The sequence below is a fragment of the Balaenoptera musculus genome, chromosome 11 (assembly GCF_009873245.2).
Source record: "Balaenoptera musculus isolate JJ_BM4_2016_0621 chromosome 11, mBalMus1.pri.v3, whole genome shotgun sequence".
In the NCBI taxonomy this organism is placed as follows: domain Eukaryota; kingdom Metazoa; phylum Chordata; class Mammalia; order Artiodactyla; family Balaenopteridae; genus Balaenoptera; species Balaenoptera musculus.
This window is the reverse complement of record NC_045795.1, coordinates 12,422,736-12,449,300: the sequence shown is the minus strand read 5'-3', so window position 1 is coordinate 12,449,300 and position 26,565 is coordinate 12,422,736. Positions and strand designations below refer to the sequence as shown.

General features: G+C 44.2%; 2 protein-coding genes across 8 annotated transcripts in view; one reads left to right on the top strand and one right to left on the bottom strand.

The window, feature by feature from the left end:
* ATXN1 (ataxin 1) overlaps positions 1-19,574 on the top strand; it is a 396,430-nt gene extending 376,856 nt beyond the window's left edge. For 6 of the 7 annotated variants that reach the window (XM_036868327.1, XM_036868325.1, XM_036868326.1 and 3 more), the window contains 2 exons: positions 9,166-9,688; positions 15,820-19,574. In XM_036868327.1, the coding sequence (XP_036724222.1) occupies positions 9,166-9,688; positions 15,820-16,040 (744 nt within the window). In that variant the 3' untranslated portion in view covers positions 16,041-19,574. Of the gene's footprint in view, positions 1-9,165 lie in introns of all 7 variants that reach the window. The other variant, XM_036868332.1, reaches the window with a different exon arrangement.
* A 112-nt stretch (positions 19,575-19,686) lies between these two features.
* The window catches only part of GMPR (guanosine monophosphate reductase), a 42,375-nt gene continuing 35,496 nt past the window's right edge, over positions 19,687-26,565 (bottom strand). Inside the window, exons 8-9 of the mRNA XM_036868333.1 lie at positions 25,296-25,455; positions 19,687-20,115 (exon numbers count right to left, since the gene is read on the bottom strand). Of these exons, the coding sequence (XP_036724228.1) occupies positions 19,935-20,115; positions 25,296-25,455 (341 nt within the window). The 3' untranslated portion in view covers positions 19,687-19,934. The remainder of the gene's footprint in view (positions 20,116-25,295; positions 25,456-26,565) is intronic.

Here is a 26,565-nt window from a genome sequence, read left to right as displayed (position 1 = left end):
CGTTCAGTTCTAACGCCAGAAAGGCTCCAGCAGAGAAACGGTACCGAACACATTTTTGTTTGTGTGTCTGTGTTCCCTCCCCCTCCCCACAAAAGAAGAAAAATGCTCTCCTTTAGCCTGTGTGTGACGTAAGTGCCCCCAGCTTGGGGATCTTACGTGTGTTATTTTATTTATTTATTTATTTAAAGGCATAGAGGATTTTTTTTTTTTTTTTTTTTTTTTTTTTGCTGTGTTGGGTCTTCGTTGCTGCGTGCGGGCTTTCTCTAGTTGCGGTGAGCGGGGGCTACTCTTTGTTGCAGTGGCTTCTCCTGTTGCAGAGCACAGGCTCTAGGTGTGCGGGCTCTAGAGCACAGGCTCAGTAGTTGTGGCACACGGGCTTAGTTGCTCCGTGGCATGTGGGATCTTCCCGGACCAGGGCTGGAACCCGTGTCCCCTGCATTGGCAGGTGGGTTCTTAACCACTGCGCCACCAGGGAAGCCATTACGTGTGTTACTGAAGCAGATTCTCTTGGACCATTGTTGTTTATAGCTTTTTTTAAAAAATAGACTTTATTGTTGAGATTAGTTTCAGGTTTACAAAAAATTGAGCAGAAAGTACAGAGAGTTCCCAGACGCCTGAAGTTTCCCCTGTTATTAAAATCTTGCATTTTTGTGGTATACTTGTGACAATTGATGAGCTAAATTGATACATGGTTATTAACTAAAATCCATACTTCACATTAGGGTTTACTCTGTGCTGTACATTCTGTGGGTTTTCATAAATGTGTAATGTCACGCATCCAGCCTCCCAGTGTCCTAGGAACTAGTTTCCCCACCCTGAAAATCCTTCGTGCTTCACCTGCTGGTACTTCACCCCACACCCCTGGCAACCACTGATCTGTTTCCATCTCTGTAGTTCTGCCTTTTCCGGAATGTCATGCAGTTGGACTCCTATAGTACGTAGCCTTTTCAGACTGGCTTCTTTCACTTGGCAACATGCGTTTAAGGTGCTGCTGTGTCTTTTTGTGGCTTTGAGAGCTCATTTCTTTTTAGCACTAAATAATATGCCGTAGTTCTTTCAGGCACGCATTTTCAGACCCCAGGGGAGGAGGGCAAGTGGGATAGACCCGCGTGCCCCAGACCTGCCCTGGTCACCTGCTGCTCGGGTCCCGTGGAGGCCCTGGGAGCCAGGCGACAGTGCGAGAAGAACCTAGCTCATCTGTCATGTGGGGTTTGTGTTTGGAGGTGTCTCTGCGCGGAGATGTGGGTTTAATGAGACAGCTTCCACCAAAGACTGAGTCAGGCTTAGCGCGAATGTGATGAAATGTTTTAAATAGAACACTCGCAGACGCTCTTACACTCGATTGAAGAGGTGTGACTCTTTTTATTAATGATCTTTCAACGTCGAAGTAAATGGGGCTCTCCGTCAGCCCCTCCGTCTTTGCTCCAGGGTTCTCTGATTTTCTTGACGTGGGGAGTGTGGCTGTGCAAACTGGCCTTCGAGGAAAGCAGACTGGCTTTTCTCTGCAGGTGAAACAGGACCAAGAACTTCACTTGCAGACAAAGTTAGGGATTCCCAGTGTAATCATTTCACCAAAAGCAAGACGTCATCACTGAAACCCAGCTTCTGAGCGATGCCCTTGCTCCCAGATGCAGGCAGGATTTGTACTTTTGTGATAGGCTCAAGCAGAAACGTTTTGTAAAACAGATGCCCTTCGCATTTGTGAAAACAGGGATTCTCGTGAAGGAAAATGGAGACAAATTTAAGCAACAGACGTTTTGTTTTCTTTATATCTTGCTTTTGGTGATACGTACATATGTGTGTAAATAGACATAGCACCAATCTACCATTGAAAAGTACAACCAAACAGCATAAATGTGTGTATATGCATGCATTGTTTAGATACAGTAGTCTTTAACTAAGTAGCTAAAGGAATTTTGCTGAACACAGGAAGGTGACATGGAATAAATAATGATCAGCCCAGAAGTGAGGATGTGTTGCCTCCCTGTCTTGGTTTCTTCATCCCGAATAGAAGTTGGAGGTGATGGTTTTAGAGGAGTTGGTTTAGCGGGGCTGGAGAGAGGGAGGGGAGGGCAGGTTTCTCTTTGGAGCAGTGGTGAGCGATGGGCGTGCCTGCAGGAGGATGGGAGGTGATCACCCCTAAAAAAAGAGAGGTGCTGGATACAAGACGTCCAGAGATGAAGGGCAGAGGGGCCTCAAGCTGACACCAGGACAAAGGCTATTTATTCATGCTCCCATTTCATCTTCCAGACTGCTTAAAGTGTTTGGAAAAGGAGATATTTATGGGATGAAAAAAAAATGGACTGTGTCGAGCTGCCAGGAGTTATGTAACATGCTTTGGCTTTATACGGTACTGCCCCCATGAGTTTATTTTCATTGGAGTTTAATTAGAGTCTGTCTGAACCCCGACAAGATCATAAAGTGAATTAATGGTTATTAGCGTGGCTGAAAGAGCAAAAAGGAACCTCAAGGTTGGAGAGAAAGTAACTGAAGTGTGATTCAGTGAAATCAGGGTGAGCTCAGCATCTGACAGGGGAACATGGAGTGAGGCAGCTATGCCTCAGCCAGGAAAGCTGTCTGTTGGGGGCTGAGCAGCAAGACCCAGGGAAGGTGCAGCTCCTCTCCCTGGGGAGGACTGTAAGCCCAATTTAGTCCTGGCTGGTGGAAGCAAGGCCAGGCAGAGCCTCTCCAGCGTCTAAACATTGACCTCTGTTGGCCAGTAGTGCCATTGCAGCGTTTTTGACATGTGGAAGGCAAACACAGAACTAGTCTTTCCGATTTGTAGTGAGCACCTGTTACATGCCAGGAAGTATTCTATACCCTGGGGATAGAACAATGAGCAAAGCAGGCAATATCTCAGCCCCCATGGAACATATAGTCTTATGGGAGTTTATGGGAAGAGGTGAAACAGACAAATATGGAAGTAAACAAAGTAATGCATCGAAAGATAATAACTGCTATGGGAAAAAAATAAAGCAGCCTAGAGCGGGGGGCGGGGCGGGGAATAAGGATGGAGGGTAGTTATTTTAAACAGGTGGTTGGTGAGGCTGTCTCTGAGAAGGAGAACAGGAGGACACAGGGCAGAATGGACTCCACATGGAGGGAATAGCAGATGCACAGACCCAGAGGCACGAGTGTTTTGGAGTGAAAGGACCAACAGGGAGACCAGTGTCACTGCAGTGCAGGGAGGAGGGGGTGGGATGCAGACCACGCCAGGCTTATTCACGGAGGCTTTTTCTCCCCGTGAGAAGCTGGCTTGGCCAGGACTGTGGAGGTGGAAGCATGAGAAATGGTCTTATTCTAGCTGTAGTTGGAAGAGAGACCGATAGGATTTGCTTGTGATTTGGATGTGTGTGGTCTGGGAGGAGGAGTCGAGTAAAGTATGATGCCCAGGCCGTTGACTTGAACACTGGAATAATGGGGACTGCCCCTGGAGGTGGGGAGGAACCCAGGAGGCGCCAGTGGGCAGGGGCATATCAGGAGGTCTGTTTGGGACACGTTAAGTTTGAGTTGCCCATAGATATCCAAGTGGATATCACCAGGTAACATGGTTGCCAGTATCCACATATGCCCTGGTGAAGTTACTTGTTTTGCATACATGTTCTGGCTCTTCACTGAAGGCAAGTACTAGGTCTTAAACAGTAAGTCCCTAACACAAACAGTAAGTACCTAACACTTCGCAGGTGCTGTTACATTTTGAACTTTATTAAAACTGCAAAACCTCAAGTGTGAACACTTAATAATATTTCTCAGCACCAGAGGGAGACCCACATGGACCTCAAATTCAACGAATTCAGACTCATTTCTGGTTTAAAGTGACATCATGTCACAAAATCCTACCATCTCTGTTTCACCTCCAAAATAGTACCCGTTGGCATTGACAGCATGTTTTGAGGCAGATAATGTTCCTCTCCAAGGGAGTTTCAAGAGGACAGACCCAACCATAAACGTTCTCACTGAAAAATCTGTTGGTATGATTTGTTCATTAACCGTTAATGATCAGTTAACCTTTAAGAATGTTTATGTCCTTCTGACAAACCTAAATACAAAATTGAAATAGATTTATTATGACTTACTTTCGTGTGCTTATTTGAGATGTGTGCAACAAGAGTTTAACTTTTACCAATGAAAGGGCAAAAACTTACTTTAGTTCACATATATGCAGACCAAAAAAAAAAAGTGCATTATCTAGATAATTCAGGCTACATAATTAGGGTGGGAAGAATATTGGTGAGGATAAATATTAGCGAGGGTAAATAATTAGGAGAAAAATAACATGTGGCCTGAGCCATCCAGCCCACTGCTTACCGTGATCAGGTTTATCTGAATCTTTTGCTCCTGATTGTGTGGACCCAGCTGAGGGGGTGGCATTCTTTTCCCAGGATGGCAGATCACTTTTGGGAGAAGACAAAGCCAGAATTTAGGAGGAAGGGACCAAAGGCAAGCCTTTGAAGTGACAGAGAAAATTTCCCCAAAGTTCTCTAGGTTAAAATCAATCCCATTATCATTGGCTCTTTTCAGCGCACCTCTCATGTATTCTCTCTCCTCATCACTTTTCTTTCATGCATTTTTAGGTAGGCTGTTCAAGTTATCGACCATCTCACAGCATTTAATTCTAAGACCTGCCTTCATAGTTTGGGGAATAATGAAGGGCTTTCAAAATGCCCCAAAATATGGTGTATGTAATGGGGGGAGCATGTGCATCTATATCACAGCTTACGGAATCATCATTAATGTTACTTGTCACAAAGGCTTTGAAGCCATTTCTTCTCAGTGAGTCTGCAGATCCTTGGCAACGTGTAAAAGTCTTCGAATAGATTTGTATACAGGAGAAGTTATTTTCAGAACATGAATATTGGCTGCTCTGAGGAATGTGTATAATATGGCTCACACAGCAAGAACCTGTTCGTTAGTAGGTGTTGGGCTGTCTGTCCGTGAGACTCTGCCCAGGAGCAGGGGTTCATCTAGGAAATGCAGACGAACAGTTGCCACTTGAAGTAGGAATTGTTCCCTCTGCTCAGTGTATGATGTTAACGGCTTTAAGAGGTTTGGGACAGGATTTATGGAGCCAGCCCCAGGTTGCTCCTCCCACTTGGAACTCAGTTGGCATCCCCATCCGATACTATTACTTGTAAGTATATTTGTACGTATGTACATGCAAGTATATATGTGTGATGTGAATGTAGTTCTGTAATTGAATATCAGCCTCATGACACTTACATAGAGAGACTTGATTTGCATAGTAGATGTAATAAGGCTGATGCTCTTTCACAATTTTTTGTATCATGAAAAAAATCCATGACCTCAGGTCATTGGATCCTATTTATTTCAAGTAACATTCCCCACTTTTGGAGTAGTGGAAATGTTAAGTTCGTGTCTTCTGATGGTATTACAATACCTTTGTTCACAGGGGCAGAGATCAGGAACATAGGAAAAAGAAAATGGGTTTGGGGGCCAAAGAGACGGGGATTAAATTCCAATTCCATCGGTATATAGTCATGACGTTAAGCAAGTGATTTAATCTCTCTGAAACTATAGTTCCTTATTTGTAAAATTAGAACAATGGTATTTTTCTCACTTAGTATACTGTATCGAACAAAATGCTTTTTGTAAAGTGTGTATCTGAATGTTTGACAGATAGTAGAAACTCAAAAATTTTTAGTTCTCTTTACATTATTAAGATAACCCAGAACAATGAAATTTTCCCCTGATAACATGCACATTTATATGGGCTTATGCTCACACACGCACTATAGTAATAGGCTTCCATATAAATTCATTCTAATTGTTTTTTCTAAAAACACTTAGGTCTTCTATGGAGCAAATAAAGTATACCATTCAAAAAGTGTGTCTAAAACTGGATTAATCATAGTTATCAAAAAAAGATAAAGAGGTTAAGTAGAAAAGCCACAATCCATGTAAATTACACGGAAATTCACTACATTTAAAGTGGGATATTTTAATTATTTATGTTTCTGTATGTGTGCCTGTGTATGAAATTCAACAGAACATTTTCAATATTCTTGTATTTAGTCAGTACAGTCAGCTCTCCATATCTGTGGATTCCACATCTGCGGATTCAACCAACCACAGATTGAAAATATTTATGGGCAAAAAATTCTAGAAAGTTCCAAAAAGCAAAACTTGAATTTCCCCAAACTTGAATAGTTCCCAGGCAACTATTTACATAGCATTTACATTGTATTTTAAGTAATGTAGATGATTTAATGTATACAGAGTATGTGCATAGGTTATATGCAAATACTGTGCCATTTTATATAATGGACTTGAGCATCCTTGGATTATGGTATACTTGGGGAGTCCTAGAACAAATCTCCTGTGGATACTGAGGGACAACCATATTATTTTAATTTGCTCACACATCTACCATTTTCATTGTTCTTCATTCCTCCCTGCATCTGCAAACTTCCATCTAGATTCATTTTTCCTCTACCTGAAGAACTCTTTAGTATTTTCTTTAATGCAGATCTGTTGATGGTGAGTTCTCTCAATTATTATTTATCTGAAAAACTGTCTTTATTTTGCCTTCATTCTTGAAGGATCTTTTTGCTCAGTGTAGAATTCTTGGTTGGCAGTTCTTCAATACTTTAAAGATATTCCATTGTCTTCTAGCTTCTATTATTTTTATTGAGAAGTCAACTATAAATTTAACTGTTGCTTATTTGGAGGTAATGTATATTTTGTTCTGGGGGCTTTTAAGATTTTCTTTTCCTGACCTTGATTTACAGCAGTTAAACTATGACCTGCTGAGGTGAGAATTTCCTTTTATTTTTCCTGCTTGGGGTTTAGACCTTCTTGAATCTGTGGTTTATTGTCACTTATCAGTATCAGAAAATTCTTAGCCATTACCTTCTCTCTCTCCTGCTTGTAGGATTCAAATTATGTGTCTGTTAGGTCTTCTCAATGAGTCTTCTATGTCTCATACCCTTTCCTCTGTATTAGCCATCCTTTTGTCTCTGTGTTTTATTCTGTATAGTTTCTTCTAAATCTCTAATTTAAAAACCCAGTTCACTAATTCTCTCTTAAACCATGTTTATTCTGTGGGAAAATCCATTGCATTCTTGATTTTAGTGGATGTATTTTTTTTCATTCTAGAATTTCCATGAATCTTTAAAAAAAATAGATTCTAGTTCTCTATCAGAATCCTCAACTTTGTCTTTAATCTCCTTAAATATTGTAAACATAGTCATTTTAAAGTCTATATCTGGTGACTCTATATCAGAAGCCCCTGTGGGTCTGTTTATAGTACCTGTTGTTTCTGCTGGTTTTTATTCATCTCATCTGCTCATGGACCTCCTCCCCCTTTTTTTAATTGAACGTCTTTTATTTGAAAATTTGTGGAAATAATTCAAGACCTTAATTTAATTTTAGGGATGAATGAGATGATTAAAATCTGAGCTTCAGACATTGAGAGGAACTGTCTGCTTCTGCTTCACCTTACTTCTAGAATTCAGTGCTTTGAGGGAGCACCCTCCTGTGGCTTACCCTGAATTCCATTCCCTGCCCCCTGAAACCCACCTCCCATGCTCTTGAGATTACCCCACGCCCACTTGAACTGCCCCACTTTGGAATGTACAGATACCCTTAGGGGGAAATAGCATCAAACACCAGGTTCAAATCTCTGGCCAACACCCTTTCCTGATCCTGACCCAATGACTTTTTTTTACTGTCATATTTTGGTCTACTGCCATAAGAAAAACATATTTCTTTTACATTTTGTCCAGAGTTTTTTTTTTGTTTAGAGTATTTAGTTGTCCTCATCAGGAAGGTTGGTGCAAATTAACTGGTCTACTACATCTACAAAAGCCATTGAAAACTGACTGTTTAAAACTACTTCATTCTTCTCTTTTTCTTTTTTATATAGCATAAAGTTGAAGAAATTAAATTTCTATGAAAATTAAACTGTTCAAACCTCAAGTGCATTTCAACTTGATTTAATGGCAGTAGTAATACTTGCACTGGAAGTTTGCAAATCCCTACACAGACCACCTCCTTGCCTTTGTTCACATATCCCTACTTCCAGGAATGTCTTCTCCTTGCAATCATTCCTCTCCTCCAGTCCCATTGTTTTTCAAAACTCAGCACAGTGTATCCTCATCCCAAAAGACTTCCTTACTCACCTCTTCCATGCCTTTTCTCTGCCCTCCAACAGCTTAATCCCGTGCAAAGTATTAGAGCCCCGCTCTGTGACCACACTCGCCACATTCATTGGCAGTTATTGTTCCTGTGCCTCTTCTGCCCATTGAATTGTGAACTCCTTTGTGACCAAGACTGCTGTTTTCAATTTATTGAAATTCATCACAGTGAATGGCACATAGTAGCCTAGAGAAAACAGCAGGTATTGAAAGGATACTGGGCTTCCCCTGCTTTTGATATTTGTTTTTCAAACAAAAGAGAGACTGATTTGAGTACCTGGGGCTTGCCCATGTAGATGGGCCAAGCACTTGAGCTGTCTGTATTCATTTCACCCTCAAACCCCTCCAAATCCTGCCCATCCTTGGGGTCCTGGGAAAGCCCTCCCTGCTTTCTCCAGCCCTCACTGATTCTGCTCCCCCTAAATTCCTAGAGTATGCATTCATTTATCCAGTAAATATTAAGTTTCAGCCATGTGCCAGGTACTCTTTTAGGGGCCAGGGACACAGTGATGAGCACATAAGTGCCTGCCTTATGGGGCTTAAATACAATCTAACTCTGATCCATATTCAGCCCTGTTATACATGAGAATAGCATCTGTCCAGTGAGCTAATAAAACACAAGAATATACCTTGGGCTTGAGTCACGTGCAGCGCCTAGCCCAGTGCCGAACACTAAGTAGGTGTTCCATCATCCTTGGGGGTCCACTGACTTGTTTTAATGGAGACCAGCTGTAGAGCTGATACACAGTAAAACGATATTTTGAATACTGAATGGACTTCTACCGGCTTCTACCCAACATCTATATATGGTAAGTACAGGTACAGCAGAAAGTTAAGAGCCTCATTTGCATCTGTTGGTGGAGGAGCTTTGGGGAACTGAGTCTTATTTTTTTCCATTCACCTATGCGTATGTATGTCTGTGTACGTGTAATGTATACAATAAAACAAGAATAAAATGTCTTCATTTCTTCCTTCTCTTCCCTCTCCCTGTCTCTCACTGTTCCCACAGGTCAGCGTGGAAGTTTTGGTAGAGTATCCTTTTTTTGTGTTTGGACAGGGCTGGTCATCCTGTTGCCCGGAGAGAACCAGCCAGCTCTTTGATTTGCCGTGTTCTAAACTCTCCGTTGGGGACGTCTGTATCTCGCTCACCCTCAAGAACCTGAAGAATGGCTCTGTTAAAAAGGGCCAGGCCGTAGATCCCACCAGTGTCCTGCTGAAGCACTCAAAGACCGACGGCCTCGCGGGCAGTAGACACAGGTACGCCGAGCAGGAAAACGGGATCAATCAGGGAAGTGCCCAGATGCTCTCTGAGAATGGCGAACTGAAGTTTCCAGAAAAAATAGGATTGCCTGCCGTGCCCTTGCTCACCAAAATAGAACCCAGCAAGCCCGCGGCCACGAGGAAGAGGAGGTGGTCGGCGCCGGAGAGCCGCAAACTGGAGAAGTCGGAAGACGAGCCACCTTTGACTCTTCCTAAGCCTTCTCTCATTTCTCAGGAGGTTAAGATTTGCATTGAAGGCCGCTCTAATGTAGGCAAGTAGAGGCCGTGTGGGGAAAGGAAATCTGGCCCTCCTTTATCATTTGTATCCAGATTACTGTACTGTAGGCTAAATAACACAGTATTTACATGTTATCCTCTTACTTTAGGGTTCTGTTATAACCTTGTCCTTAGAGTTACAGCGGGGGTTGGGCAGGAGATGGTGCATATGCTTTTTCCACGCGTGTCTCTCAGCGGGTGGGCAGGCAGGGGCTGGGGCAGGTCCAGCCCGGGCTCTGGGCGGGCGTCCTGGTGGAAATGAACGTGGCCCCATGGTGCCTGCCTTTTCTAGCAGTGCAGATGCACCCATGGGGTGCCGACTTCTCCCAGTTTCGGGACGACGGGCTGCAGGGGGTGCGTGCGTGCGTGCAAGTGAGGGTGCCCGGGTGCCACGGCAGGTGAGGGTCTCTTTCTCTCTGCCTCCCTCTCTCTTGCTCTCAGCACGGGATTGGAGGTCCAGGGGAACGTCCTCATGAGGTTCTCACGTGCAAAATCAGCATCAGGACCCCAGGTTCAGGGCATCCCAGAGAGGCCGTCAGACAGCAGATGGAAAACTAACCGTGTAAAAGAACATTTTTTTTTTCCTCCAACATATTTTACAATAAAAGCGACTTTTAATCATAGAGATATATATTCCCCCCATGGGGCCTGACTGCACTGATATTTTTTTAAAGAGCAACTGCCACCCGTGGGATTTCGTTTCTGCTTTACTAGTGCAGTGATGTCTCCAGGGCATCGTGGTGGGCAGGGCAGCCCCTGATGCCATCGCTCCGCACCTGGGAGGTGGTGGGCAGCAGGGGTGGCGGAGAGTGAAACCCACCCTGGTCTCTGTGCAGTGTTAGGAAAACCAATCAGGTTAATTGCATTGACTTCACTCCCAAGAGATAGACACAAACTGCCCTTCAAGAGAGCCGCGGAAGCTCTTCGCATTGGGTTTGCAAATCTTCTGTCTTTTAACTCTAGTACTGTTTATAGTTCATGACTATGGACAACTCGGGTGCCACTTTTTTCAGATTCCAGTGTGACGTGAGGAATTAGATTTTGAAGATGAGCATATATATTACTATCTCTAAGCACTTAAAATGCTGTTCACACTTTATTACCAAGCATCTTGGTCTCTCATTCAACAAGTACTGTATCTCACTTTAAACTCTTTGGGAAGAAAAACTAAGTTGCTTTCTTTTTTTTCAACACTGTAACTACATTTCAGCTCTGCAGAGTTTCTCACGGAGCAAGATGTTGAAAGTTTCAATGTGGTTTAATGGGATGAATGTGAATTTTGAACTAGTATGTGACAATGAATGACCACCAAGTACAGCCTGACAGGAGGCACTCTTCACTTTGATGTTTGAGAAGGAATTAAAAGCATATGCAGAGCTGGCAGAGGAACTGAGAGGAAAGGGATGGAAAAAAGAATACTCACTTTTGTCCAGTGTTTTTCTTTTTAAGACGAACTTTTAAAGAACCTTGCGATTTGCACATCTTGAGTTTATAATTTGTGTGATATTCCTGCAGTTTTTATCCAATAACATTGTGGGAAAGGTTTGGGGGACTGAACGAGCATAAATAAATGTAGCAAAATTACTTTCTAACCTGCCTAAACTCTAGGCCATTTTATAAGGTTATGTTCCTTTCAGAATTCATTTTGGTCTTCTTACCGCATCTGTCACATAAAACCAGGTCTTAGCAGGACAACTCTGAGAATTTTCTTCAGATTCATTGAGAGAGTTTTCCATAAAGACATTTATGTATGTGAGCAAGTTTTTTTTAAAAAAAGAAAACGATTACTTTATTGTTGTTGTTACTGATGTTATTTTCAGAATGACTTTTATTTTTCCATCTGAAATCAAATCAAGATTTAATGTTTGGTACAAACCCAGAAAGGGTATTTCACAGTTGAAACCTTTTATTCCCAGAGATCTGAAATATTGTTTGTGGGTTTTGCGTTTGCATTTTAAAGTGCTTTAAAAAAAAAAAAAAAGTTTTATAAGGAGGGAGAAATTTTTAAATATTCTTACTTGGAATGGCTGCAACTTACCTGATTTTTTTTTTTTTACCATTGAGAATAGTACTTTTTCCATTTCACAAATTAAAAAAAAATTCTAATGTCAACCCACATTTTGCCTATCTAGTATTCACATTTAGCTCTCAGCAGAACTAATGATTTTTACAAACCATTTTCTGGGGTGTACCAAAAACATTGGAATAGGTTTAGAATAGCTAGATCCAGCCCTTGACTTTCTTTGATTTTCATTCCCCTCTCAGCATGCTAGCAGAGAGCTGGGCGAGTCCTTTCTTGCAGTCATATTGCTTATTTAGTGCTGTATTTTTTTAAATGTCTCTGTTCAGAGAACTTGCTTAATCTTCCATATATTCTGCTCAGGGCACTTGCAATTATTAGGCTTTGTTTTTCTTTTTGTTTTGATGGTAAGAGGAATATGGGGCTGCCATTATAGACTTCGTCCTCATCAATACCACTCATTACAGCAACTTACGTGGACTCAGAGAAACACCCACCACCTTTTGGCTTCTTTCGAGTATGGAACTAACTGGATCCACACCTCCAACACTAAAATGGGAAAACATAACATGGTTTGGAGCAATAGGGACATCATCATCGTTTTTGTGCTTCTATTTCAGGTATAGGAATTATCAAATAATTGGTTCTTTCTAAACATGGTCCCATTTCACTTTCTTGCTTTTTTAGCATGTGCAATACTTTCCGTGCCAATAGAGTCTGATCAGCGTGCTCTAGAGAAAGCTCAGACCCTTTTGGCTTTTTCCTTACTCGGTCCCTCTTTCCTGTTCTGGCCAGAGAAGGGCTGGAAGGAAGGAGCCAGGAAGGGGAGGGCCTCCTGCTGCGCGTTTGCCCTGCTGCGGATGCCGAATCCTGGGGCAGGGAGCTTGCTTTCGGGAGCCCTGTCTGTCGCCTTGTTGCAGAAAGAGCAAGCAAAGGAGGTGGAAGGGGAGAACGGCACTTCCCCCGTCACCACGAGGAATAGTGAATGTGCAGTGCAGACAGGAGGGAGACAGAGTCCTTTCTGAGGCACACTCTGGAGCAGTGTAGTGCCAGGATCAACCCATGCTCCATGATCTTTTCCGCCAGTGGGCAGGTCTGTGTCCTTGAGACTTCAAGCCGAGCCTCTGGGCGTGGGCAGGAAGCGTGGCCCGCCGTGTGCGCGCCTTCCAAGCGTCCGGCCGGTGGCTATGGAGGGGGCCACCTGCGAACAATGGTCACCACTCCTTTGTGGCAGCTCTCTCTTCACATAGGAAGAACATCCAGAGGACAAGGGCCTCCTCTTGTTTGCAGACAGTGGCGAGCCCCAAGGCTCCCAGAGCAGCCTTTGTCACTGCGCCTGCGTAGCCGACCTAACAATGACAGGCATAGAAACCCTTCCGTGCCGTGCAGCTTACGAGGATCAGCGTGTGCCTCTGTACTGTGTCCACTTTGCAATATTTACTGAACCCGTCTTTTCGTTCTCCTTTCTTTCCTGTTTTCCATTTTGAAACTAATAACAGCAGGCCTTTTGCGTTTACAGTGGAACACAATCACCAAGAAATTAGTCAGGGCGAAAAGAAAAAAAATAACAACCAACAAACAAGAACCTCTCTTTATAGGGATTTCTAAATATATAAAATGACTGTTCCTTCCTTAGAATGTTTTAACTTAAGAATTATTTCAGTTTGTCTGGGCCACATTGGGGGTGAGGTGGGGATACAGAGATGGGTGCCACTTACCTCAAATCTTTTAACGTGGAAATCCAAAATTGCTTTTTCATTTGGACGTTCAGGACAATTTTCTATGTTGGTCAATTTTTTGTCTTTTCCAACTCACCCAGTTTGTTTTGGGATGATTTTTTTTTTTCATTGCTGTCGTCAATCCCATTTCTCACTCTGAATCATGACCCTTTGTGTTTTCTGTTCGGTGAGTGTGTTGGGTTTTGTCCCCCACCGGGAAGTGGCGGCACCCCTCCTTCTCCCCTCTAAGGAACTCTGCGGAACCTTTCACACCTCTAACTCAGGGACGGGGCTGGCGTGTGTGTGTGGTACACTGATGTGTCCAGAAGCAGCACTTTGACTGTTCTGGAGTAGGGTTGTACAAAACTTCAAGGAATGTTTGGATTTCCTGCATCTTGTGGATTTCTCCTTAGATACTGCATAGATTGCAATATAATGCTGCATGTTCAAGATGAACAGTAGCTCCTAGTAATCATAAAATCCACTCTTTGCACATAGTTTGATCTTTACTGAAATACGTTGCCAAAATTTATTTTTGTTGTGGTGTAGTTTTGGAATTTTTGTTTTTTTTTTTTTTAAGGAAACAATTGATAATACCCTTTAACATCTGTGACTACTAAGGAAACCTATTTCATAGAGAGAGAAAAAAATCTCAAATGCTTTTGAAGACACTAATGCCATGCTATTTCAGATCTGGGTGAAGAAGCAGAGCTCCGTGGACTGAAGGCCAGGCTTTTTGAGCTGTGTTGGTTGTCATGGCTACTGTTTCATGAACTGCAAGCAGCTCAACAAACCATGGTCTGTTTTCTCCTAAAACCCTTTGCACTTCCTATCTCCTAGTCACCCGTGATGATCCCAGGTGAAAAAAGGGCCAGTGGTCTCTGTGGCCCAATCCAGCTTCTTCGGGGTGATGTGAAAGCAAAGGGAATTATGCTTTTTGGTTTTTAAAGTGAAGTGGAGGTCTCTGCTTCCACCTTGTTTTCAACCCAGAATTTCTGAAATAGAGAATTTTAAGAACACATCCAGTAATAACTATACAGAGAATATACTTTTTTATAAAGCACATGCATATGCCATTGTGTTGGGTTGGTTTCCTCTTTTTTTCCATGGACAGTGTTGTGTTTCTGTTGATAGGGAAACTCCAAACTGTTTGCACACCTCTACTCTGGAGCTGAGATTTCTTTTACATAGATGACCTCGCTTCAAATATGTTACCTTACTGATAGGATCTTTTCTTGTAGCACTATACCTTGTGGGATTTTTTTTTTTTTTTTTAATGTACACCTAATTTGAGAAGCTGAAGAAAAAAAACTTCGAAGCACTCACTTTGAGGAGTACAGGTAATGTTTTTAAAAATTGCACAAAAGAAAAATGAATGTCGAAATGATTCATTCAGTGTTTGAAAGATATGGATCTGTTGAAACAATGAGTTTCATACCTTGTTTGTAAAAAAAGAAGAAAAAAAGCATAAAGGTTGAAAGTTACATGTTTTTTTGTATATAGAAATGTGTCATGTCTAAATGATCAGATTTGTATGGTTATGGCCTGGAAGAATTACTACGTAAAAGGCTCTTCAACTATACCTATGCTTCCTCTATGTTTCTGTTACATAGAACCCTCTTCTGAGGGAGAGTAACTCTGTATTCTGCGATTTGAGAATACTCTTCATTCCTATGCCGAAAGTACTTCTCTGAGCTCCCTTCTTAAACTCTTAAGCCATTGCAACTCCTTTTTCTTCAGAGATGATGATTGACATTTTCAGCACTTCCTGTTCCAATAAACCCAAAGAATATAATTCTGAACAAGAAGTGTTTGTAACAAGGGATCCTAGCTACCAAGAAAACAGGACTCATTTACGAGGACACACACAAAAAAACATTCAGCCTTCTTTCCCCCCAACACCTCAGTTTAATGGGGGGTGGGGTAAAACAAGGATTTCAGTTGAAATGCCTCATTTTACTTTGGTTTTGATTTTTCTTTACTATTTAAGAGGCCAAAATAAATGTGGAACAACTTCTCAGAAGTCATATACTCTGTCCAGAAATCAAGCTAGCCAGCAGAAACTGGACAGCTGGGGGGATATTGAGCAAATCCCCCTCCAATTCTTAAATTCAGAATCTCAGCCCTTCCCTTACTTACATGCAATGTTTCTGGTAGCTGACATTTACCTGTACGGTGGCGGGAGGGAACAGCGGCTTCAGTTTTTCATATCCTCATGACTTGCATACAAATGGTTCAGCTGTATTAAAATTAAGTGCTTTGGGCCAATAGGTAGTATCTATACAGTAACCGTCTCTTAAGAATTTTCTGTCACTTTTCTTATCTGAAAGGACTCCAGTCTTCCACTGCAGATAATTGGAGATTTCACCCAAGTTTTCTTTCCCTTTAGTTTGTTCGTTTGCTGTTGGGATGGCCGATGAGCCAGTCTCCTTTTCCATGGCCAGTCTGAAGGCCCCCTTTGGAAGCGCTGTTTACAGTCATCCTTGCCGAGGTAACATTCTGTCCTCTGGAATAGCAAATCTGAGCAGTTACCAAGCTGGGTGTGTAGGTTTCCTCTGCTTCTTACACGAATCACCTACTCTTAAATCATCCGGTCCAGGAGTGGGGTGAATTCTTTAGTCAGTGAACATTAAACTTGATACCTGTGCATTCAGTTCTGTGAATAACTGCCCTTTTGGCCTTTCGGGGAGGTTTCTTCCTCCTCAGCCTTCACTGCTCCCTGTAAACCCAAATCAGTGTCAGCTGAAAGGCTCCAGTTGAGCCCAGCCAGTATTCGTGGTGGCCTTCGGTTAAGACGAGAGTCCTAATTTCTAGCCAGTGGGGTCCTGGTCCCAGAGCCATCTCTGAGAGTCGCACTGTTGTATTTTTTAATGTCAGCTCACGACCCACCAACCTCCCAATCATACGCCTCCCACCGGCCAAGGGAAAAGAGACACTAGAACTCTGAGGGCACTATCAGACTGACATGGCCAGTACAGAGGAGAACGAGGGAAGGAATGATGTTTTGCACCTTACTGAAAAGAAAATTTTAAGTGCATACATAGTTAAGAGCTTTTATTGTGACAGGAGAACTTTTTTCCATATGCGTGCATACTCTCTGTAATTCCAGTGTAAAATATTGTACTTGCACTAGCTTTTTTAAAACAAATATTAAAAAAAAAATGGAAGAATTCATATTCTATTTTCTAATCGTGGTGTGTCTATTTGTAGGATACACTCGAGTCTGTTTATTGAATTTTATGGTCCCTTTCTTTGATGGTGCTTGCAGGTTTTCTAGGTAGAAATTATTTCATTATTATAATAAAACAATGTTTGATTCAAAATTTGAACAAAATTGTTTTAAATAAATTGTCTGTATACCAGTACAAGTTTATTGTTTCAGTATACTCGTACTAATAAAATAACAGTGCCAATTGCAAATGTGTCTTTGCCTTGTGTCAGGTCCTCGGAGAAAGATGAGGCTATGGTCGTAATTCCTCCCTCTTAATCTGCTGTCATCACTGGGTAGGTTTGTGATGGGAAGGGTGACGTAAGGCATTGCCTTTCCTACTGATTTTGGGGGTGGGGAGAGGGTTGGTCTTGCTTGAGATGAGATTCGGAGATAAAAGGCATGTTTCAACATCTGATGTCTTGGCTTGTTCCGTTCATGTTTATTTCTCCTATCTGAACATTGCTGTTTGCAAGAGATAACTGTTTCTCAGCAGTCTTTGGCATCTTTGTTGGCTCGTATAGCATTATCCATTCATTTCTGTACAATTTTGCTGTACACTGGTTAGTTGTCTGAAAGTGGAAAGTTCATTCATGCTTCCTGTAGTTCATGCCTGTTTGTTAGAAACTCAGAGGTTTGCACGGTGCCGAGTCTCAGCTAGATGAGGCTCAGCAGTTGCCCCAGAAACTAATTCCTCCAGGGCCCAAGCAGGTGAAGCCCTCTGCATGCGTGGCTAGCAAATCCTTCCAGCCCTAAGGTTCTGCAGAGCTGGAAGAGAGCTCTCGGCATTAAATCCAGAGTTGTCGCTTAGCCCAGGCAGGGACGGGTAACTCCTTTCCTGTTACTGCCTTCTTGCTTCACGGATGGGGACCTCTCACCAGGACTCTCCTTTAGGACTTAAGAGTTGAGGTTCCGACGCATTGTGAATGCTAGTGTGTGAGAGAGAGAACGTTGGTGTGTAAACTAGCAGTGATGAGCTGAGCCTTGTAACCCAGACAAGAAGGCTGCCCAAGTCCTAGTCCCCCAGAGCATTCTGGGCAGACGTGGGCAAGTCTGGCGAAGCAGTCTGAACCGCTGCCTTCCCTGCTGTTTGTTTTAATATTAGATGCTAAAGGTCCTGACACGTTTGGGGTCCAGTAGCTGTGAGACTTACCTGAAGCAGTCAAACTGATGATTAGAGAAAAGCCTTTGCTTCACATGCTGCAATGAGGCAGACCTTGAAGCCGCCAGCAGCACGGCAGGAGCCCACAGGTGGAGCTGCCTACGGTGAATGGCATCTAGTCACTGGCACCCACCCCTGCACAGGAAGCCCTGCAGTCAGCAGGGTCTGAGGGCTGCTCCAGGGAAGGATCGCCCATGCCCACGGCTACTAGAGGCAAGAGATGAACTTGCAGAGGGTGAAGGGGCCTTAGAAGTGAAACCTCTGCTTCACAATGATCCTGATGAGCTTTTGGCTTCTGCAGTCACTCACGTTTTCGCTCCCCTAAAAACCAGGTGAGCGAGGGACCTGCCTTCCCGCCTTCGTGGAAACAGAGCAGGTAGTCTGCAAAATCTCTGCACAAGATGGAACAAGCAGGTGCACATCACCGTGGAGAGGACCGCCCAAAGGGATGCCGTCACGTGCTCCACCCTGATGGGAGAAGGTGACCCCCAAGCCAAGACCAGGAGTATGGAGAAGGATGCCATTCTGGAAGGTTCCTTATTACTTACTGCTGGTCCATTTTAATGGATTTAAGACTTCTCCACTTCTCTTCCTTATTTTGCAAATAAAGAATCTCTTACAACACACTCAAGGGCTCAAGTGTAAAACACGTCTTCCACAGGAACAGCATGGGGCTCATACCTCAGAGAAGCAGACAGAAGAGGTGGAGTGCCTCCAGCAATGCCCCACATCTTGCTTGATGTTCCGCATCCTTTAGACCCTCATCTCAAATGTGTGTAGCCATTCGTGTTTCTACAAGTATAAGAAGTATTCTGAATGGATTTAGGAGCAAAAAGCATTACAAAGGAGTTCAAGTTGCTGGATCTTTAAAGTTATTCTTCTAGGACTAAACTCGGACCTGTAAGTTCCTGGAGTGCCATGGTTTGGTTGGATTCCTCATACGGTGTCGGTCACCATGGACATCAGGCAATTAATTCGCTCTTACGCAGTAGGAATGTGTGGCTCCTTTCTGCTCCAGGGCTGTCACTTGTCTTTTCAAAGAAAATTTAACTCCTGTATCTGCTTCTTTAGCCTCGTTTAAAAGGAGATAAAGTAAAACATCCTGGGCTGCATATACTTCCCAGTCCTAATATTCAGATAATGCTTCAAAAGAAGTGGCTGGTCATCATTAATTCATCCGTGTTCACTGTTTAGACAAGTGTCACAGTGGACTGCTGTGGGATTCCCGCCAAGGCCACAGGTCCTTTCTCCAAGGAAGTACCATTGTCACCAATGAACAGACCCTTATACAGTAGTGCCCAGTGGTCCTTCCTGGAAACAGTGACAAGGGAACGGTTCTATCTCAGATTTTAAACCTGCTCAAAGTTTTGGTTGTTTTCCAGTGGGACTCTACCTGCCAACTTTTCAGTTGATAACCTTTCAATAAAAGATCCCATGGAACTTCAAAATAATATTCTGTCTTTGAGAGGCCAACCTCACGAGCCAGAACTGAGGAGGAGAGGGAAGAGATGGAGCAAAACAAACCAAATGAAAAACCAGGACAGGGACAGCTTCCTAGAAGCAGCACCAAATGCAGCAATAGAGGACCTGCTCCCAAAAGGCACGTGCAGGGAAGGTGGTGGAGACATGTCACCGCACCTTGGGGGCACCTGCCGGAAACCAATTCTCCAGGTTCACCTGTCAACTGCTTTTGTTCTTTTCCAGCAACCGAAAGCTGGATGGAGGGGATGCCGGTTCCTCTAGCTGCGGTTCCCCCCAATCCTCCCCTCCCGCCCTCCCCTCCCCAGGTGCCTTGACCGCTAAAAGCCAAGCATGGGAAGAAGGCAGAAAAACCCCCAGCTCCCCCGACCACTTGGTCCTGCAAATGCAGACTCCAGCACTCAGGCAAGTCTTCATAGCATTATATTAAAGTGAAACCATTTTCTTAAAAAAAAGAAAAGAAAAAGGCGTTGAGTGTTACTTTTAACAAGGAGGTTACACGTTCCGGGCAGCTAAGCTCCAAGCGCTGACCCAGGAAGTGCCTTGCTTCTGGGATGAGCCAGAAACTCTGCCGTCACAGGAGGAGGGGGAGGGGAAAGCAGGCATGTGCGGACGCTTCCGGCGGCTGGAGGCCGTCTCGTCCTTGATCTCGAGGTTAGCTGAACACGGTGTTGTGCTGCTGGGTCACCCGGATGAACGTCGCCCTCCTGCTGAGCTCTTTGAGTTTGGCAGCCCCTACATAGGTGCAGGTAGACCTCAGTCCCCCGAGAATGTCCAGAATAGTGTTCTCGACATCCCCTTTGTAAGGCACTTCCACGGTCTTGCCCTCAGAGGCTCTGGAAGAAAAAGGGAGGTTTTTCTTTCAATCTGGTTCTTTTCCCTTAAGAAGCCGGCCCGAAGGATTCCCCGCTGTCGCCCAAGGCACTCGGGCAGCGACACGCCACCCTCCGACCCCACGCCCGCAGCGGCCACGCTGCACACACCACGCAGGTCAGGCCAGCATCTCACATGAACGGACTCTTCACACCCAAGATGCACGACCTCGCTGCTGGCTGCCCAGAGCCCGTCAGCAACACCGGAAGAGTCACAGACCCGGACCATCACCCCGGAGGGCGACGTCCTCCCCAGCAGTGTGCACCACTCCGTCCCCATCAAAAACCGGCCCCGCCTCTCCGGTCTCTGTTAATGTGTACACCCACCTCCAGCTGACCCAGAGCCCCAGAATACCTACGGGACAGCGGAACAGACCTCCTGCCCACTGCCCACCAGCGTCTCTCCTGCTTGCTCTCCCTGATCAACAACGGAACAAGCCCAGAGCGTCCCTCCCCCACCCCTGCCAGCTCTTGACAGAGCACCTTCACAGGGGACAAGCCGGAGAGGAGGAGGAAGGGATGGAGAAAAGGGACAAATCAAGCACCGCGAGGTGACGTGGAAACCTCCGCTAGTAAGGTTAGTGGCTCCACTCACATGGCCTGTCGTTCCAGGGCCCTTGTTGGGTGCCCCTGCCCCCCGGCCCCAGCTCACTTCCCCGCGTCTGCACAAACCACTATGCCTGTAGTCCCGGGCATGGCGCGGGGCCCCTGCAAGGTGGAACCAGAGCAGAACTAAGGACCTTCTCAGCACTGGAGGCTGCAGGGCTTTGGTTAGCATCTTTCGAGTTTTCAGGGGGACGTTAAGAAATTCAGAAGAGCTGGCACGTGGCACCAACACTAAAGCACATCTAGCTGCCCTTGCTGAGTCCTCGTCCTCCTCTTCACAAGGCCACCGAGCAACACCGCTTGATTCCACGTCACGTCCCCTTACGGCAAGATGGAGATACAATCCAGACTTGCTTTAGGAGGGGCATTACAAGAAGGAACTCTCCAATCCATGCAAAACTCTAGCCTCCATCTATAAGGGTCAGGCCATCTGGAAATTTTAACGATTAACCAAATTCTGGAACTTTCTTTAGCTGGTCTCTTCAACTGAAAAAGTAGCATCTCTTGATCAAAAAGTTATTACCTAGAATTTCAGAAGGGTAGTAACTCTTGAGCATTGAAATCGACACCTGCAAGACTACCCTCGGGTGAAATCTAGCAACTTAAACCATCCAGCAGACCAAGGGCTGGCCTAGTTAGTGGCTGGTTTACAGCACCGAGTTCACGAAGCCAGCCACTGGCCACACCCAAGATGACTGGCACCACTGCACTCTGTGACCAGAGCCCAACATGCGCACGTGTGCCTGAAATGATGGCCATTTCATTTTTTAAAAGAGGTTTCCATGGCCTTCCATCCTTCAGTTCCTCAGCATTGCTTCTTCGCTAAGTGGTGATAGCACCTTTTACAAGTCACTTATCGTTGATGCCCAAGTCTTCTCATCTGTAAAATGAAGGGCTCTGATCTGTCTCCCAAGGACAGCAAGAGAACTAAGTGGGTAATGAGTGGGAAAGAACTAGTAAAGCATAAATAACTCTGCCTTAATTAAATACAACATCAAAGAAGGAGAACCATTCTCAGGAGGAGACCAGGTGATGGGAGGGAGGGAGACAAACCTACAGAGAGAGAGAACACAGATGCAGCCTCCAGGGCTCAGGCTGCCTCTGGATTAAGGTTCTAACTCCTTCAGCACTTTCCTTCCTTGGCTAAGATTCGAATCCACTTCTGGAACTGAGTCTTGATACTCCCAAATCTTCTGTTTTCTTTTTTGTTTAAACCCTGCTGAAATCACAGGAGAGGATTTTTTTTTTTTTTTCCAGCTCCTTGGCTTCTGTTCATGCTCTAGTCTGGTCTGGCCTTCCCTACCTACTTTTCTTAGAATCCAAAACAGATGCAACAGCTAGAGGGCAAAAACTGTCCTCCAGGCAAAGCATCTGGCTGTCACAGAATCGCAACGGCTCCACTTCCAGACCAGCACATAGGAGACAGGCGTCGGCCCTTGAACGGTGACACTGGTCGCTGGCAAAGCATTAAGCTTCTTGGCCAGAGGTCCAGGTCGGATGTGAGACAGTAAACCCCTCCCCTTCTCTCCCACGGCACACTGTACAGCCTCCTCCATCAGTCGCCACACAGGAGAAAGAGGCCGTCGGAGGCTGTGTGGGAGGGGCGTGTCCCTCTTGTTTGGACTGTCTGCAGTTTCCAGAATGAAGGTGTAAATGTCCCCTGCTCCTCATTCCCACCCTGCTGTTCGCATACTACAACATCATTAATACTGAGATTCCCCCCAAAAGAGGAGGAGGACTGAAGTCAGCCTACCAGTACCCAAGGAACAGAGCTTTGGTGGGGGGGAACCCCACCCCTCCTGCCCTCCTGCCCACCTGAAAATCTCAGTGGAGTTGAGATGTGTACCTCTAGGTTGGCTCCAACCTTACACAGTACATCTGAATCCCACATCTTCATTGTAAGCTTTTGGGTGTGGAATAAGTGGTAGGAAATGGAGGGTATCAGCCCATGGCAGGGGGCCTGAGTTTCCATCCTTCTAAGGATGCAGGGCCTCCTGTCCTGTGCACATGGCACAGCTTGTCATCAGTGCAAACTCTGATGAGAAGCGATGACAGACTCTATGGAGCAGGGCGAGTCAGTGGGTATATTCTGTCACAACGTTCTTAAAACACACGTGCACACAATTAAAATGGAAGTGGAGCAGATAAGCAGACGTGAGCATCCCTTCTGCACAGTAACATAATTAAATGCCTAAAAATACTGCCTGTGTCAACTGTTTGAGCCCAGAGGCAGGGAAGAGTCCTGTGGGAGCTACTGAAGGTGACACACAGCACTCTTCCCAAAAGGCCTGACCTCTGTGAGGTGGTCTCGCCCACCCCTGTATCATATGCAGTGGGAGACCCATCCTTCTGCCTGCCACTTATAGCCTGACTCATCTCAGGCTCCACATCAGCTCTATCAGGACAAGGCCTGGAAGTCTGGAGGGTCCCCTCCAGGGCTGGCTGAACAAGAGTCATACCTACTCACACATACCCCTAGTTCCATTTCCAACTTATCCCCAAATACTTCTGCTCTGCACTGCCTTTCCGGGGCCCCAAACACTGCAAAGCCTGGTTGGGTAAAAATTACAGCTACTTTGAAAGATGCAAGATATGTTTTCTAATCAAAGATGACACAAACAGATGGAAAGATATACCATGTTCTTGGATTGGAAAAATAAATATTGTCAAAATTACTACACTACCCAAGGTAATTTACATATTCAGTGCAATCCCTGTCAAATTACTAATAGCATTTTTCACAGAAGTAGTACAAAATAATGCTTAAAATTTGTATGGAGACACAAAATAACCAAAGCAATCTCAAGAAAGGAAAAGTTGGAGGAATCAGGCTCCCTGACTTCAGACTATATTACAGAGCTACAGTCATCAAAACAGTATAGTACTGGCACAAAGATAGAAATATAGATCAATGGAACAGGATAGAAAGCCCAGAATAAACCCACACACCTATGGTCAACTAATCTATGACAAAGGAGGCAAGGATATACAATGGAGAAAAGACAGCCTCCTCACTAAGTGGTGGTGGGAAAGCTGGACAGCTACATGTAAAAAAATGAAATTAGAACATTCTTTAGCACCATACACAAAAATAAAATGGATTAAAGACCTAAATGTAAGACCGGATGCTATAAAACTCTTAGAGGAAAACATAGGCAGAACACTCTTTGACATAAATCACAGCAAGATCCTTTTTGACCCACCTCCTAGAGTAATAGAAATAAAAACAAAAATAAACAAATGGGACCTAATGAAACTTAAAAGCTTTTGCACAGCAAAAGAAACCATAAACAAAACAAAAAGACAGCCCACAGGATGGGAGAAAATATGCAAACTATGCGACCAACAAGGGATTAATCTTCAAAATTTACAAACAGCTCATGTGGCTCAGTATCAAAAAAAACAAACCAATCAAAAAATGGGCAGAAGACCTAAACAGACATTTCTCCAAAGAAGACATACAGATGGCCAAGAGGCACATGAAAAGATTCTCGACATCGCTAATTATTAGAGAAACGCAATCAAAACTACAATGAGATATTAGCTCACACCAGTCAGAATGGCCATCATCAAAAAGTCTACAAATGCTGGAGAGGGTATGGAAGAAAGGGAACCCTCCTACACTGTTGGTGGGAATGTACATTGGTACAGCCACTATGGAGTACAGTATGGAGGTTCCTTAAGAAACTAAAAATAGAGCTACCATATGATCAAGCAATCCCACTCCTGGGCATATATCCAGAGGAAAACATGGTTCAAAAGGATATATGCACCCCCAATGTTCATTGCAGCACTGTTTACAATAGCCAAGACATGGAAGCAACCTAAATGTCCATATACTCCATAAAGAAGATGTGGAGTACCTATATACAATAGAATATTACTCAGCCATTAAAAAGAATGAAATAATGCCATTTGCAGCAACATGGATGGACCTAGAGATTATCATACTAAGTCAGTCAGACAGAGAAAGACAAATCATATGATATCATGCGGAATCTAAAAAAAAAAAAATGATACAAATGAACTTATTTACAAAACAAACAGACTCACAGACTTAAAGAATGAACTTATGGTTACCAGGAAGGAAGGGTTGGGGTAGGGATAGATTGGGAGTTTGGGATTGACATGTACACACTGCTATATTTAAAACACATAACCAACAAAGACCTACTGTATAGCACAGGGAACTATACTCAATATTTTGTAATAATCTATAAGGAGAAAGAATCTGAAAAAAAATAGATGAATATGTATATATAACTGAATCACTTTGCTGTACACCTGAAACTAACACAACATTGTAAATCAACTGTACTTCAGTAAAAAAAAAAAAAAAAAATTTAAGCCAGTTATTTCTTTAATTGAACATCTTAATTAAGAAATATATATGTGTTCTAGCTCCTTCCTATGGTACTATAATATAAACAGACTCATATTCTTTGAGACCCACTTCCACCCCATTTCTGTAAGAAGCCGGGGAACGCAACCTCACTGGTGACGGCGCTGCCCACCCCCGCTCCACCCACCCTCCATACCTGTACTCCGCAACCCCTCCCGCATGTTTCTTCATCGCTGTCTCTGAGCTCATCCCATAGAACAGCTTGAGCTTCTGTCCATTCCTCTCGATCACCTCTCCAGCACACTCAGTATGGCCCGAAAACATCCCTCCCAGCATGACAAAATCTGCTCCGGCTCCTGCACTCCGAAGTGGGGACGAAAAGAAGCAGCAGAGAAAAGAGCTCAGAGAAAATCGGCTCCGGAAAGATGCAAGTGCTACCAAACCACCCTCCCTCCTCCTGGCTATGGTCAGAGAAAAGCTCAACCTCCCCACTTTGGAAAAAAGTTAAGAAGGGCAGATGGGCACTGGATGCTCCAAGCAACAAGTCAGCCTGCTGAAGCTTGGTGGCTAATACAGTGGACAATCCTTAATGGTTATTGATGACTTCCTATCTATGACCACCTTCCACAGGTCTAACTCTCTGAAAATCAAAGAAACATTAATAATTGGGCAGCACCTCAGCATGTTGTCCAATCTCATACGTAATACAATAACTCCTCTGCCATGTCCCCATCAGGCATCTGGTCTACCTGAAGCTCTCAGCACTCTCACACAGTGTAGATATGAAGGGACCTCAGAACAGACAGAACCTCCTGCACTAGAGCTTGGGCATGAAGGAGAGAAACCTGTAAGTGCGTATATATGTATATGTACATCATACACATATACACACATATATATGTGTATACATCCTGTAAAACTCTACCCGCACCTCTGCTGTGATAAACATTTGACTTCCAGAGTAAACAATACCCCATATTAATCACCAAACGACATGAAACTTCCAGGATAGGTACACAGGAGACTGGGGTGTTGAAACTGCCTTTGTAGGTTACGTTGGATCAGGACCAGGGATAGTTGGAACGGGGGTGGGGGCTAACTCACTGCTGTGTCCTCAGTGTTTATTATAGCACATGGCACATGGAAGATGTGGAGTAACTAGTTGTTAGGAAAGTAAAAGGCATACGTGGAAGAAACAGAAATAGTCACTATTCCCCATCCTCAGTGAGTCCTATTGAGGGTTTACATTCAGAATAGGAGGACATCAGCGTACAGATGTGTTAAGTAATCACGATGAAGGACAAGGAAGAGCAGACACAGGATCCTCTGAAGCATGACCTTGACTGCTTCCATCTGGTCACTTAAATATTTACAAGAGGACTTTGGGGTGTGCATCAGGCGTTCCAGTCCCTTCCGTCCAGCATTACGGAAGGCAGGGGCTGCAGGGCTGGCCCCTGGGCCTGGCA